The sequence below is a fragment of the Dermochelys coriacea genome, chromosome 5 (assembly GCF_009764565.3).
Source record: "Dermochelys coriacea isolate rDerCor1 chromosome 5, rDerCor1.pri.v4, whole genome shotgun sequence".
Taxonomy (NCBI): domain Eukaryota; kingdom Metazoa; phylum Chordata; order Testudines; family Dermochelyidae; genus Dermochelys; species Dermochelys coriacea.
The window spans coordinates 96,669,902-96,684,094 of NC_050072.1; the positions used below are offsets into that span (position 1 = coordinate 96,669,902).

The 14,193-nt window shown below is 40.3% G+C and overlaps 1 protein-coding gene across 1 annotated transcript in view; it reads right to left on the reverse strand.

Annotated features, from left to right (window-relative positions):
* Positions 1–14,193, reverse strand: part of VPS13A (vacuolar protein sorting 13 homolog A) — a 259,167-nt gene that overhangs the window by 218,185 nt on the left and 26,789 nt on the right. Inside the window, 3 exon segments of the mRNA XM_038402638.2 lie at positions 6,521–6,578; positions 7,079–7,159; positions 7,411–7,470. Of these exon segments, the coding sequence (XP_038258566.1) occupies positions 6,521–6,578; positions 7,079–7,159; positions 7,411–7,470 (199 nt within the window).

Consider the following 14,193-nt stretch of genomic DNA (forward strand, 5'->3'; position numbering starts at 1 on the left):
GGATTGCATTACAGCAACTTAAATATATTGTACTCAATTTGAACTGAGCCAAACCCCGAACCAGTGGACATTTGAAAGGGAATTTCTTTACAAAATTCTCCTCAACAGAATCACAAGTCAGGAATTTCAAGTAGTAATCTCAATTTGCAGGAAAACAAATTTTATTTGCCTCTTATGATGCCAAGTTCTCTACTGCATTAGGACAATCGTTCAACCATAATATTTATTTCACTACACCAATTATTACCATATGACAAGTACTATTCTCTAGAATTTTACTAGTGATCTCAATTTGCACCAATATATTATAGAGACAAGGCTATTCATTGCTTTGAGTATGGTGCATCTGCAAGGGCATTAATTTCACTTAATCTTCAGTTCAGCAAATTGAAAGTGTCAGCAAATGATGAAGAAAATGAAATACTGACAACTGATGAAAATAAACTTTGGTAAACTCTTTCATATTCTGTCAGCTGGACTTAAAGGGATGAACACACACGATAGACTTAGATTTGAAGCTAGAAGTGTGAGTACAAGTAAACATCTACATCATAGTGACACAGGATCCAGGAAAGTACTAGGGAAGTACTAGAGAGGGGTAGTAGAAAACTTCTAGCTGTCTAAATATTCAGGGCAGGTTTCTATTCATTATGTGGCTCCGGATTCTGCAAGCTGCATCTGCAAAGGTAGAATCAGGCACCTTCATGGATACAATTGCATACTTGGGGCCTTAATGAAGGTTCCAGGATAACAGCATTAAAAATGTGAATGCTGACATCCAACTATTGTACACAGAATCCAATTAATTTATTAATCTTGTCATTTGACAGTGACCTGCAAATCTTTTTACAAAATTCCTTCATAACGTTACCTACTCCTCATTTAAACTGGCAGTTGGGGGCATCCAAACACATTTTACAGGAAGATTTTTAGGTTACTTTTAAAAAGCCATGTTTGGGATAAGACTTTTTATCCATTCCTGTACGTAGTCTTAGATGTTGATTACTTGTAGCCAAAACTGAGATATAATAAATACCTGTATGTATACTAAATTTCTTCCCCTTCAATGGAATTTTTCGAAGACTGCTTATATTACACAGAGTCCAAAGCCACAAAAAGCTATCATGTACAGCCATTTCTGCTACATTTGATTCTGGAGAAGATGTCTTCTGTAGATCTTCACTTTCTAGATCTAATCAAGGAAGAGGCATCTGAGCAATGGATTTGCTCTAGTCCCATTGTAGGAGGTGGGGTAAAAGGATCAGAACTGATACACAGATCCAATGTCACCCTTTTCTGCTTCCCTGTGTCTTGACAACTGAGCCCTCAGATGGTGTTAAGTATCAGGGGGTAGCCGTGTTAGTTTGTATCTACAAAAACAAGTAGTCGGGTGGCACTTTAAAAACTAACCATGGTTTCTATAATAGATCCAGGTCTCTAGGAACTGGTGTTACATCCATTGTCACAACCAGGTGCTTCTTAGCTCTACTGCCAGGTAATGATCCTTTACTTTGTTCTGATGCAACAGGAGCCAAGGAAGTACTTGTTTGTGGAATGGCTCTGCTCATAGAAGCCGTTTTCCACTGATGACTCAGATTTCTGATCCATAAGTTTTGGGTCTTTTCCAATTAACTTATGACATTTAGTCTTGTCCACAAATTCATTTGTCACCAAAGCTGGTCTATGCCCTTTCTCATAGCCAACCATACTGTCCAATTGCTAGGTTAAGCTGCAAGTGCCTCCCAAAGGAGTAAGGCTTGTAACCTGTTCTGTCTCTCCTTTTGTACTCTCAGGATAAAGGTACTGCACATGAAACATCTGGAGGGTGAATGTCCTTTTCTGAGGGAGGTAAGAGAGCATGTTTGTGCATCCAACACTGGAAAAAGCAAAGAGCAAGAGGCGCAGGATTTGAAGTCTAGTTATCTTCAGATCAACCATGAGGTCTTAGTCCAGAGCCGAAGCTTATCAATGCTACACAATTTATAATAAAACCTAAGTTACTAAGCTAATAAAACCCTATACTAAGTAACTGCATAACAGTAACTATTTAAAAAACAGTAAGAAGTTATCTAAAAAACAGAATTTTGAAACTAGCTTGGCACTATCTAAAAGGCACTATCTGGACCCAAGGTCCGGAGTGATGCCTAATCCATCACAGTTGGCAAGTGGAAGAAACTGAGATGGCTGGAGAGCCTGCCCTCCCTTTTATAGCCAACAGGAAGGGGCACGTGAGCATTCCAACAGGCACTGCTAGTCAGGTTCCAACATCTGAGTTGCACACAGCTGGTGCAGCTCATGAGTGGGAATACGCAGAAGCCACTCAAAAGAGAATTTAGAACATTCAAAGAAACAACCATCTCCTTTGTTATTCTAAATGCCTACAGTAAGCAGAGATTGTATACATACAGTTTCAAGAAGTTTTCTGAGGATATCTATGACATAAGCATAAGGCACCAGGACTCAACACAAGTAACATTGATTGATAAATAATAACAGAAAATTATTCTATTTTTGTACAGTATATTACTTTCTTTTGGAAAGTAGTTATACATTCAGAATGATATGCTTTCATGGTAGTATCAACTCTATAAACAACATATGCTAAACATCCCTGTACAGTTAAAATATATTTGTTACGGTTATGCCATTGTGATTGCCAAGCAGCACCAAAAAAATTTAAGCCATAGGAAAATGTTAAATGAATGGAGTACAAGTTTCAAACCCAGTGAGAACACTTTCAAGAAAAAAAAACCTAAGCAGAAAGCTGAAAGATTTGCCATTCTTTAAGACAAACAGCATGGCTGATCTGGAATATTTATAACCTCAACAAGAAGTAAATGTATTGCCATGACAGACCATAACAGCACTAAATGCTTCGCAATGTAGCATTTACAGTCAGGGCCAGCTTTAAGATTTTGGAGAAGAGAAGCAAGATGATTATTAGGGTTACTTTCAACACCAATACCAGCCTCATCTGCTGTAGAAGTGCTGCCCACCTGTTTGAGTAGTTTTCAACATCTTAAGATTTTTTAAAACGATAATTCTTCAAAAGCATGTGTTGGAGGCTTATATATGCACATACTGGTGAATTTTAGGTTATTTTCTTTACCTTCTCTCCAAGTCTACAGAATCCAGAGTGAAGAATGATATTAACACTCAAAATGGCCACCCCCATACACTCAAACTTCAAGGTCAGAAGGGACCATCATGATTATCTAGTCTGATCTCCTGCATATTGCAGGCCACAGAACCTCACCCTCCCACTCCTATAATAGACCCCTAACCTCTGGCAGAGTTACTGAAGTCCTTAAATCATGATTTAAAAACTTCAAGTTACAGAGAATTTATCATTTACACTAGTTTAAACCTGCAAGTGACCCACGCCCCAGGCTGCAGGAGGAGGTGAAAAACCCCCATGGTCTCTGCCAAATTGACCTGAGAGGAAATTCCATCCTGACCCCAAATGTGATAATCAGTTAGATCCTGAGCATGTGGGCAAGACCCACCAGGCAGAAACCTGGAAAAGAATTCTGTCTTACTCAGAGCCCTCCCCATCTAGCGTCCTGTCTCCAGCCACTGGGGATTTTTGCTACAGGCAGTTTTGTCATCCCATCCCCTCCATAAACTTATCAAGTTCAGTCTTGAAGCCAGTTAAGCTTTTTGCTCTCACTGCTCCCCTTGGGAGGCTGCTCCAGAACTTCACTCCTCTGATGGTTAGAAACCACCTTCACCTAATTTCAAACCTAAACTTGTTGATGGCCAATTTATATATATTTGTTCTGAAGTCCACATTGATTCTTAACTTAAATAACTCCTCTCTCTCCCTGGTATTTATTCCTTTATACAGAGTATAATTTATCATTTATACAGAGTAATCGTATCTCCCCTCAGCCTTCTATAGATTAGGCTAAATAAGCCAAGCTCTTTGAATCTCTCATAAGATAGGTTTTCCATTCCTTGGATCATTCAAGTAGCCTCTCTCTGCACCTGGTCCAGTTTGAATTAATCTTTCTTAAACATGGGAGACCAGAATTGTACACAGTATTCCAGATGATGTCTCACCAGTGCCTTGTATAATGGTACTAACACTTCACTGTCTCTACTGGAAATATCTCACTTCATGTATCCAAGGACTGTATTAGCCTTTTTCACAGCCTCATAGTCTGTGATGGCTCATAGTCATGCTGTGATCAACCTATATACCCAGGTCTCTCTCTTTCTCTGTCACTTCCAACTGGTAAGTCCCCAGCTTATAGCAAAAATTCTTGTTGTTAGTCCCTAAATGCATGACATTGCATTTTGCACTATTAATTTTCATCCCTTTTCTATTACTCCAGTTTACAACATCATCCAGATTCTTGTCTGTTATTCCAATCCTCCTCTGTATTGGCAATACCTCCCAACTTTGTGTCATCCACAAATTTTATTAGTGCACACCGACTTTTTGTGCCAAGATCAACAATAAAAATGTTAAATAAGATCAGCCCCAATACCAATCCGTGGAACTCCACTAGTAACCTCCCACCAGCTTGACCTTTCAGTATGACCCATTGTAGTCTCCCCTTTAACCAGTTCCTTATCCACCTTTTACTTCTCATATTAATCCCCATCATTTCCAATTTAACTAATAATTTCCCATGTGGAACTGTACCAAAATGCCTTACTGAACTCACCTGACATTTCTTTCAAACTTAAAAAGATACAGGACATCTGCCATGGAAGTACAATAAGATAAAGGAGAATATGTAACATTAACTAACCTAAAAGTTTATGCATATCTGTCTCCTCTTCTTCCCTCATTTTCTCTACCTTGTCTTCCAACTCTGATTTTCTTCCTCCTCCCTTCCATCTGACCATTTTCCTTATCCTTCTTTCCCTTTTAGCTTATCAATCTTCTCTCCTCTTCCTTTTTGAAATCCTTCCCTTTCTCTCCTCTAACTAAATTATTTTTGACTCACCTCTGTTGTTCTCTTCCACATACTGTATTGTTCCTTTTCTATTTGCTCCTCTTTACACTTGATTTCTGCCCTCTTTGATCCTTCTATATTTCACAGCTTCTCCTCCTTCCCGTATCCACATTGTTATGATGCCTCCTTTCTACTCTTACATGGGTTCATCCTTCCTCTCTCTCGTAGGGTCTCTCCTGTCTTCCTCCATTTGTGAGGGGTTATTGTAAAGTACCCCACTTATTTGCTATCTGCTAGGGATACATCCAGAAGCCCAGTGTCCATGACTGCGGTACTTCTAAGTTCCACAAAGGAAGGCATGGAACTTGGCTGTAATAGTCCCCACAACATCATGACCGTCCATCCCTACCTGGCTTTACTACTTCTGAAAGTGTGGGGGATTAAGGGGGGTGGGGGGCCAGGTTCCTTGATCCTTTGGCTTCTCTGTTGTGCCAGCAAGGGAGCTCAGAGCTCCACCACTGTTGCTAGGGATTGCCCTGATAATTCCACAGAGAGGCCAACAGTCTGAAAAAAGTTCACAGCAGGCCTTAAAGCTATTGGAAACTACCTGAGTAGTCCCTCTTCCAGCCTCACAACCCAGGGGAACCCATAGTTGCAGGCCTCACAGACCAGTCTTAGATGACTGTAAAAGAACAAGGTGTAGGAGCAACTGAATAAGCTACAAACTGGTATTTTTGTGGAGAGTGGGGGAGACTCAATGAAGCTTTTCACCTTGATGACCCTGTAACCAGTTAACATTATAATTGCAATTGTTTTGAATACTAAAAATAGCCAGAAGTATTGTTGACATTTAGAAGTTACAAAAATTGACAATTCACATTTGCAGGCTCCAAAGGCAGACTTTGCCTTTGATTGTATTCTTCCCTCCGCAAATTTACCATGAGCATCTCTCTCAGTAAGACAATGTATGAAAAAGCAAATTTTGTGCAACACAGACTAACTGTGGGATTCATTCCTTTACAATTAATAATGCTCCTCAAAATGAAGTCCAAAAGAAAAATATGTACATGAGACCACAGTACAACTAACAGAACAATGCATTTTTACTGACTGTCACTTATGGGTGGCTGCTACTGTACCTTTTTCCAAAAAAACAAAAACAAAACAAAAAACACTCTCAATACAATTTAGTTAACACTAAAACTATTGGTCCAGCATCATACAGAGTTGTATTTTCTTCATTTAAGTGTTTATTATTACTGTTGACGCTTTTGTTATTTTAAAATTCATCTCATCTATTATATGAACAAGGAATGGTAACATTAAATATATGGTTTATAATTGCTATCTATTTTAGTTCTTAAGCAAAAACATTTCTATAGAATAAATTTACATGCTGTAATGCCTGTGGCAAATGCAAAAAGACACAAATGTAATATAGTCCTCTATTGCAGAAAGAAATTAATCACCTTTTTGGAAGAGAGGTGTGCTATGTTCTTTAAGATCGTAAATAAAAGTAAAACTTTTAAAATAAAAGTACTTTACTTTTAAATGAAAGTGAAATAAATAGTCTGTTAAGTACTGAAAGTACAGAAAGTAAAAGAAACACTTACCAAAATCATAACCTTCTGGAATCATATTGCGGCAGGCAACTCCATGCTTTAAATTATTCTATTTAGAAAAAAAATAAAGTTTGAGAGCTTCATTTTCATATCATGACAAGCACTTTTATATAACAAAGGATAAAGTATTTTTTAAATGTGCTAAGAAGAAACAGTATCTCTGAAACCAGAATATATTTTAAAACAAGTCTGTCTGCCCTCAATTTAAATCTATAAAACCCTTCTATTAAGGATGTAAGATTTTAACAACCATGTAATGAGTGAACAACCACCACCACTCCATCATACAGAAAGCACTGGTAATTTTAAGTGACTTGGGATAGACTGAGAAGAATAAGTTATACCACAACGTATTTGTGTATGCTAATCTAACATTCAGTATTCTTCCAATGGAATAGTTACTAACGTACAACCCAATCCTGCAAATGGCAAAACTGCCTCTGACTTTAAGCGGAGCAGAACTGGATCCCTAATGAATAGGAATTATATTGAACATTTCACAACATGAAACATGGAAGAACTGGATACACTATGTCACACTTGACTTACCAAAGATTCATCGTAACCTCCATGGTAGAACATCACAGACTTCACATTCCAGTAAGCAAAAAAGTTATCTAGACGTACAAGCTGAAAATAAAACAGAATGCTTATGAAGTCAAATACGCTGTGATCTCTTTCAATACTTTCCATTATTTTTAGGTTTCTCATGGATATTAAAATGGCCAAATGTTCCACAAACAGACATACACTCTCTCTCTCCAGTTTTGATTACACAGAAATTGATGATATCTTTTACCTAGCAAAAGCATAAACCCACAGGAGCTGACTCCTATTCCGGTAATGTTTTGTTATGATATCATTCACTGCCTATATTTTACCTTATAGAACAACTTGGAAGCTTCATCATGTAAACATGGATTCCAATTTTGATCTGAGGTCTGAAAAGGAAAAAGGTCTAGACTTAGTACAATCAAATCACAGAGTCAAAGAGACCACACAACAAAGAGAAGATATACTATGGGCCTAACTCAACACCCACTGAAGTTAATGGGCATGGGCGGTCTTTCTGATCTGTTTGTACACCACCTAGTATTACGGGGCACCTGCCTATGACTGGGATTCTTCAGTACTACGAAAACTACTACTACTACAGGAGTCTTTCCAGTGATTTAAGTAGACCAAGCTTTAAATTTCTTAACTGAAACTATCGGACTACATCTTCTGTAGGTCTATATGCCTGCAATGGCGGTCATGCTCCACTCATGAAACAGAAATTAGCAAGGTGAAGTTTTCTGCAGGGTGACCTCAATTTTTTTTCCTGATATTCTTTAGGCAGGTTCTATGGAAAAAGTACTCAAGGGCTCCTCTGTTTGTTGTTTTAGTGGTAGCTGCATGCAGTAGCCTGAACCAGTAAAAAGTTCATAGTTTGTTGATAATTCCCCATTTTTATATACAATATGATGCTAGCTCCAAGAGAGGAGTGCTGTGGGGAACAGTTTTTACTCAGTACACAAATAGCATTTTTGTCAGCAGATAAAGTGCAATTTTCTAAAGTTTTTCTACAAAGTATCCTTAAAAAGTATGCATCTAGAAACAAAAAGATGTATGTTAGCATACTGATTTCACTAAGCACTGCCCTGCATGAAATTAAATTCTATTTACATAGAAACTTCACATTTATGATCTACAGAAGCTGCTTAATCAGAGCAGCTCTACAGACAGCCTACCATTCCTATTAAGTAGCCTCCCAAGACAAAGACAGCACCTGTCATGAGGGAAGCAACAATACCTTCTCTCCACCCCACTGGAGTGTGTTGGTTTCTTAAGTACTTAAAGTTCATATCCTATTTGTTATAGTCCTGTTTCAAAACAAAGTAGATAAAAGCGCACAAAGGAACTGTTAGTACATGTCAACAGCATCCATCCACGTGGACAGTTAGTGCACAGCAAACTAATGTGGGGTAGATTTACACCTCACCTTGATGAGAACTAAATGTTCATATAGACAAACCCCAAGTGTAATTGCAGCCTCAACTATCTGCCCCTCCTCATCTGAAGAGTGAAGTTGCAGCAGCAAGTCATGCACTGGGCTATGATGTGAGTCTTTCCCAGGCACATCGGGAACCTATCATGGTCATCTGTTTTGGGAAATATAACTGAACCAGACGTGCATCTTTTGAACCTTCTGTGCAGTTCAGGTACCAATGTAGCTCCAGGAGGAAACCCAACACAGATAACTCTAAACTATGTAACTATAACAAGAAACTGGATGAAAATATGCAATAACTAGTTTGCAGACACACGAGGTACTTTCTTTACCTCTCTGCAGTGGCAAAGAAACTGAGGCGATCAAGAGACATGCTCTCTTACAAAGACAGAGCCAAATGATGTCATCTTAAGTGTGATGGCACTCCTGCATTCCCAAACACACATCTTTTCTATGCAGGTTCGTAGCTTAATACCAGAGATGCCAAATACCATAAGTGGGAAATCACAGACACACTCAAAAGAGAGATTATTTCCTTTATAGTAATTGGAGTTCTTTGAGATGCTTTTGCCCAGCCAGATCTCAGGTAAGTGTGCATCCCATGTGCATAAGCTCACAATCTTTGAGCCAGCAATGTCTGTTGGGGCTGTGCACACATCCTATATCCTTCAGGCCCCTGAACAGGTAGATCAGTCACAACCACTGCTCAGTTCCTTCACCAATACAGAACATCCAGATAAAGGACTATCAGTGGGGAAGAACGACGGGTCCTGGGATACCTGTGGAAAAAAGAATCTAGAAGAATTCCAGTTACTGTAAGGTAATTAAACTCTCTTCCTCAAGCATTTGTCCTTATCGATCCCACGACAGGTGCTTAGCTAGCACTTACCTCTTAAGGAGGGTGTGTGTGCGCGTGTATGCGCGAGAGAGATAGTCCTACCTAAATAATGACCTGCTGAAATGAACACCTGGATTTGGAAGCGGTCACAATGGAGTAGCAACTGGTAAATTTAGGATCAGAACTTCAAGTAGCTACTCTACACAATCTCAGGGGTAGGAGTTCCACTACAAACAAGCTGCCAATGTCACCTGAGCTCTAGTAGAATGTGCCCTAACTCCTGAAGAAAAGAGTACTTTATTCAATGCATAGGATATCTTAATGCACTCTGAAACCCACTTCAAGGGCCTCCAAGAGGCACCAGCCCGATCCTTAAATTTGCCACCTACAGCCACAAAAAGCCTGACTGATCCAGGAAATTGCTTCATTCTAGAGCAGGGGTGGGCAAACTATGGCCCTCAGGTAACATCCGGCCCATGGGACCGCCCTGCCTGGTCCCTGAGCTCCCGGCCAGCCCCTGGCCTTTCCCCCCGCATCTCCCCTCCCCAAAAGCCACGCCACCGTGCAGGCAGAGCTCTGGCCTGCTGCTCCTCTCAGGCAGCGCAGCAGCATGGCTGGCTCCAGCATGGTTAGGGGGCAGGGGGTTGGATAAGGGGCAAGGGGTCCCGAGGGGCAGTCAGGGGACAGGGAGTGGTTGGATGGGGCGGAGGTTCTGGGGGAGGCAGTCAGGGAACAGGGGGAGTTGGTTAGGGGGTGGGGTTCCAGGGGGGCGGTTGGGGGAGGTCCCGGGGGGTGGTTGGATGGGTCAGGGGTTCTGAGGGGGACAGGAAGTGGGAGGATAGCGGCCAAAAAGTTTGCCCACCCCTGTTCTAGAGAGAGAAAAGGATATAGCTCTGTGTAAATAGAGAGTGTATGAAGTTTGGTCTCCCCAGAGAGAAATGATGCTAAGGGAAAGATACCAGGAAATGTATATGAAAAACCAAACATTTTTGGAAAAAATTTTGGGTATGATTTGAGAGTAACCCAATCTTTACTATGTAAGGAAGACCCATTATCAAAGCCTGTATTTCATTCACAAAATTATAGCTATTAAAAAGGCATTTTCATGGGAAAATGGAATAATGGACACAGTAACATACGACTCAAAGGGAAGATCCAATAAATAAATAAAATAAATAAATAGAAGTGGCAAAAATCAGATCCCATGTAGGAAAAGGATCCTTCTTGAATGAAATATGACTTAGTCCTTTTAGCAATCTTGATACAGAAATGTGGGGGGACCAAATAACCCCCAGTTGACGGATGAAACAGAGATTGTGGTCAAATGCAATCTAATAGCAATCAAGTCCAGAGAGTTTCAGGGAAACAAGTAATCCAAAATAAAATAAACAGATGACTAAAGTGTTGAATATGCCTCTGAATAGCCCACAACAAAAAAAAATTTTTTTTTTAAACTGAGCTTCATATGTTAACCTTGTTAGAGGACTTTCTGCTCTGAATCCAAAAACCCAACAGCTTTTATCAATAGAATTTAACCAGCTAGTCTCCATGCTGTTAGATGTACACAGACTACCAGAGCATAGTTCTGCTAAATTTATGTCCAGAACATTTGGAAGTGGAAGAGATAGATGGACTGATAGGCGCATCAGGTCAGAAAATTAAAGTCATGAACTGGAAGCTGGAGTTATCAAATATTATCTGGGCCTTATCTTGTATTTTCTTGAGGATTACAGGGTTTAACAGAATGGGGAACAAGAGTATAGTAGAACTTTTCCCTATCAAATAGAAGCAGCTGCTAATGAGCCTGGACTCAGTCCCCCTTGGGAGCAAAACAAGGGGCACCTCTTGTTTGTATCAGTAGCAAAGATGACAATTACTTAACCTATTTCAGGTATACCTGATTCAGAATTTAGTCTTTAAAGTCTCACTCATGAATTACTGAGCAATTCCTACTGAGATGATCTGCCAAATTGTTCTCAGCCCCTGGCATATAAAAGGCTATTAGGCTGACTTGAAAAATGCACCATTCTCCAGACAGAGAAAGATTTTTGCCCCCGCTTGTCTGTTTATATAGTGTAGCACCTTCAGACTGTGTGTTAGAATCTGGACAGTGATACCTCAACAAAGGGGGAGGACAGTCCTGAAGACTAAACAAATAGCTAGGACTTTAATACATTTATGAGCAATCAAGATTCCATCCAAGATCACAAGCCCTTTATCTGGAGTTTGTCTAAATGAGCTTCCAGTCCTGCTTGAATGTGTCTATCACAAGAGTCTGAGGCTGGAGATAAAACAAAACACCCTGACAGGCTTGAAGAAGGGATCTATCCACAAACAGAGAGGCCACTGACAATAAGATTTACAAAATCATGGATAACAGAAGTCATGGGATAAGAGGGAAGGTTCTCTCATGGATTAGTAACTCATAAAAGACAGGAAACAAAGGGTAGGAAAAAATGGTCAGTTTGCAGAATGGAGAGAGGTAAATAGTGGTGTCCCCCAGACGTCTCTACTGGGACAACTCCAATCCAACATATTCATAAATGATCAGGAAAAAGGGGTAAACTGTGAGATGGCAAAATTTGTAGATGATACAAAACTACTCAAGATAGTTAAGTCCCGGGCACACTGCAAAGAGGTACAAAAGGATCTCTCAAAACTGGGCAACAAAATGGCAAATGAAATTCAACATTAATAAATGCAAAGTAATGCACATTGGAAAACATAATCCCAATTATACATATAAAATGATGGGGTCTAAATTAACTGCTACCACTCAAGAAAGATCTTGGATTCAAGTAGATAGGTCCCTGAAAACATCCACTCAATGTGCAGCAGCAGTCAAAAAAGCGAACAGAATGATGGGAATCATTAAGAAAGGGATAGATAATAAGACAAAAAATATCATATTGCCTCCATATAAATCCATGGTATGCCCACATCTTGAATACTGCATGCAAATGTGCCTGCCAATCTCAAAAAAAAAAAAAAAAAAAAAAAGATATATTGGACTTGGAAAAGGTTCAGAAAAGGGCAACAAAAATGATGAGGGGTATGGAACAGCTTTCATATGAGAGAATAAGACTGGGACTTTTCACCCTGGAAAAGAGATGACTAAGGGGGGATATGATAGAGGTCTATAAAATCATGACCGGTGTGGAGAAAGTAAATAAGGAAGTGTTATTTACTCCTTCTCATAACACAATAACTAGGGGTCACCAAATGAAATTAATAGGCAGCAGGTTTAAAACAAGTGGAAGTATTTCTTCACACAATGCAGAGTCAACCTGGGGAACACTTTGCCAGAGGATGTTATGAAGGCCAAGACTACAACAGGGTTCAAAAAAGAACTAAATAAATTCATGGAGAATGGGTCCTTCAGTGGCTATTAGCCAGGATGGGCAGGGATGGTGTCCCTCGCCTCCATTTGCCAGAAGCTGGGAATGGGCAACAGGGAATAAATCACTTGATTACCTGATCTGTTCATTCCCTCTGGAGCACCAGGCATCGGCCACTGTCAGAAGACAGGATACTAAGCTAGATGGACCATTGGTTTGACCCAGTACGGTCATTCTTATGTCCCGGAAGCCTGGCGAAGGGCTAACATAGTGCCCATTTTTAAAAGGAGGAGCAGGGGAAGACCAGTCAGCCTGAGTTTGATACCAGAGAAGCTACTAGAGCAGTAGTTCTCAAACTCCGGGTTGGGACCCCAAAGTGGGTTGCAAGCCCATTTTAATTGGGTCGCCAATGCTGAAGTTAGAGGCGTCTGGGCCCGGGGCCAAAGCCCAAGCCCCACCACCCTGGCAAAAGCCAAAGCCCAAGCGCTTCAGCCCTGGGTGATGGGGCTCAGGTTATGGCCCCCCAGCCTGGGGCTGAAGCCCTTGGGCTTTGGCCCATCCCACCTGGGGCAGTGGGTCTCAGGCAAGCTTAGGTTTTGGTCCCCCTTCCTGGGGGTATGTAGTAATTTTTTTTTGGTCAGAAGGGGGTCCCAGTGCAATGGAATTTGAGAATCCCTGTACTAGAGCAATACATAAAACATTCAATTTGCAAATACCGGGAGATGAAGAGAATCAATAGCAGCCAGCATGGATTTACTAAGAACAAATCACATCAAACCAGCTTGATTTCCTTCCATGACAAGGTAACTGGTTTGGTGGATAGAGGGAATCACAGAATTGTAAGACTGGATCTAGTCCAAGAGGTCATCTAGTCCAGTCCCCTGCACCCATGGCAGGACAGAGCATAATCTAGATCATCTCTAATGGGTGTTTGCCTAACCTGCTCTTTAAAAAAATCTCCAATGATGGAGATTTCACAACCTCCCTGGTCAAAATTTATTCCAGTGCTTAACCACTCTGACAGTTAGGAAGTTTTTCTTAATGTCCAACTTAAGCCACTCTTGCTGTAATTTAAGCCCATTGCTTCTTGTCCTATCCTCAGAGCTAAAGGAGAACATTTTTTTCTCCCTCCTTATAACAATCTTTTATGTACTTAAACTGTTATGTCCCTTTTAGTCTTCTCTTCACCAGACTAAACAAATCCAATTTTTCAGTCTTCCCTCATGTTGTCTAAACCTTTAATTAATTTTGTTGCTCTTCTCTGGACTTTCTCCAATTTATCCACATCTTTCCTGAAATGTGGTGCCCAGAACTGGACACATTCTCCAGTTGATACCTAATCAGCAGACAGTACAGCAGAAGAATTACTTCTCGTGTCTTGCTTACAAACACTCCTGCTAATGCATCCCATGTTGTGTTAAAAAAAAAAAAAAGAAATCAGTGTTACACTGTAGACTCATATTTAACTTGTGATCCACTATGATCCCTAGATCCCTTT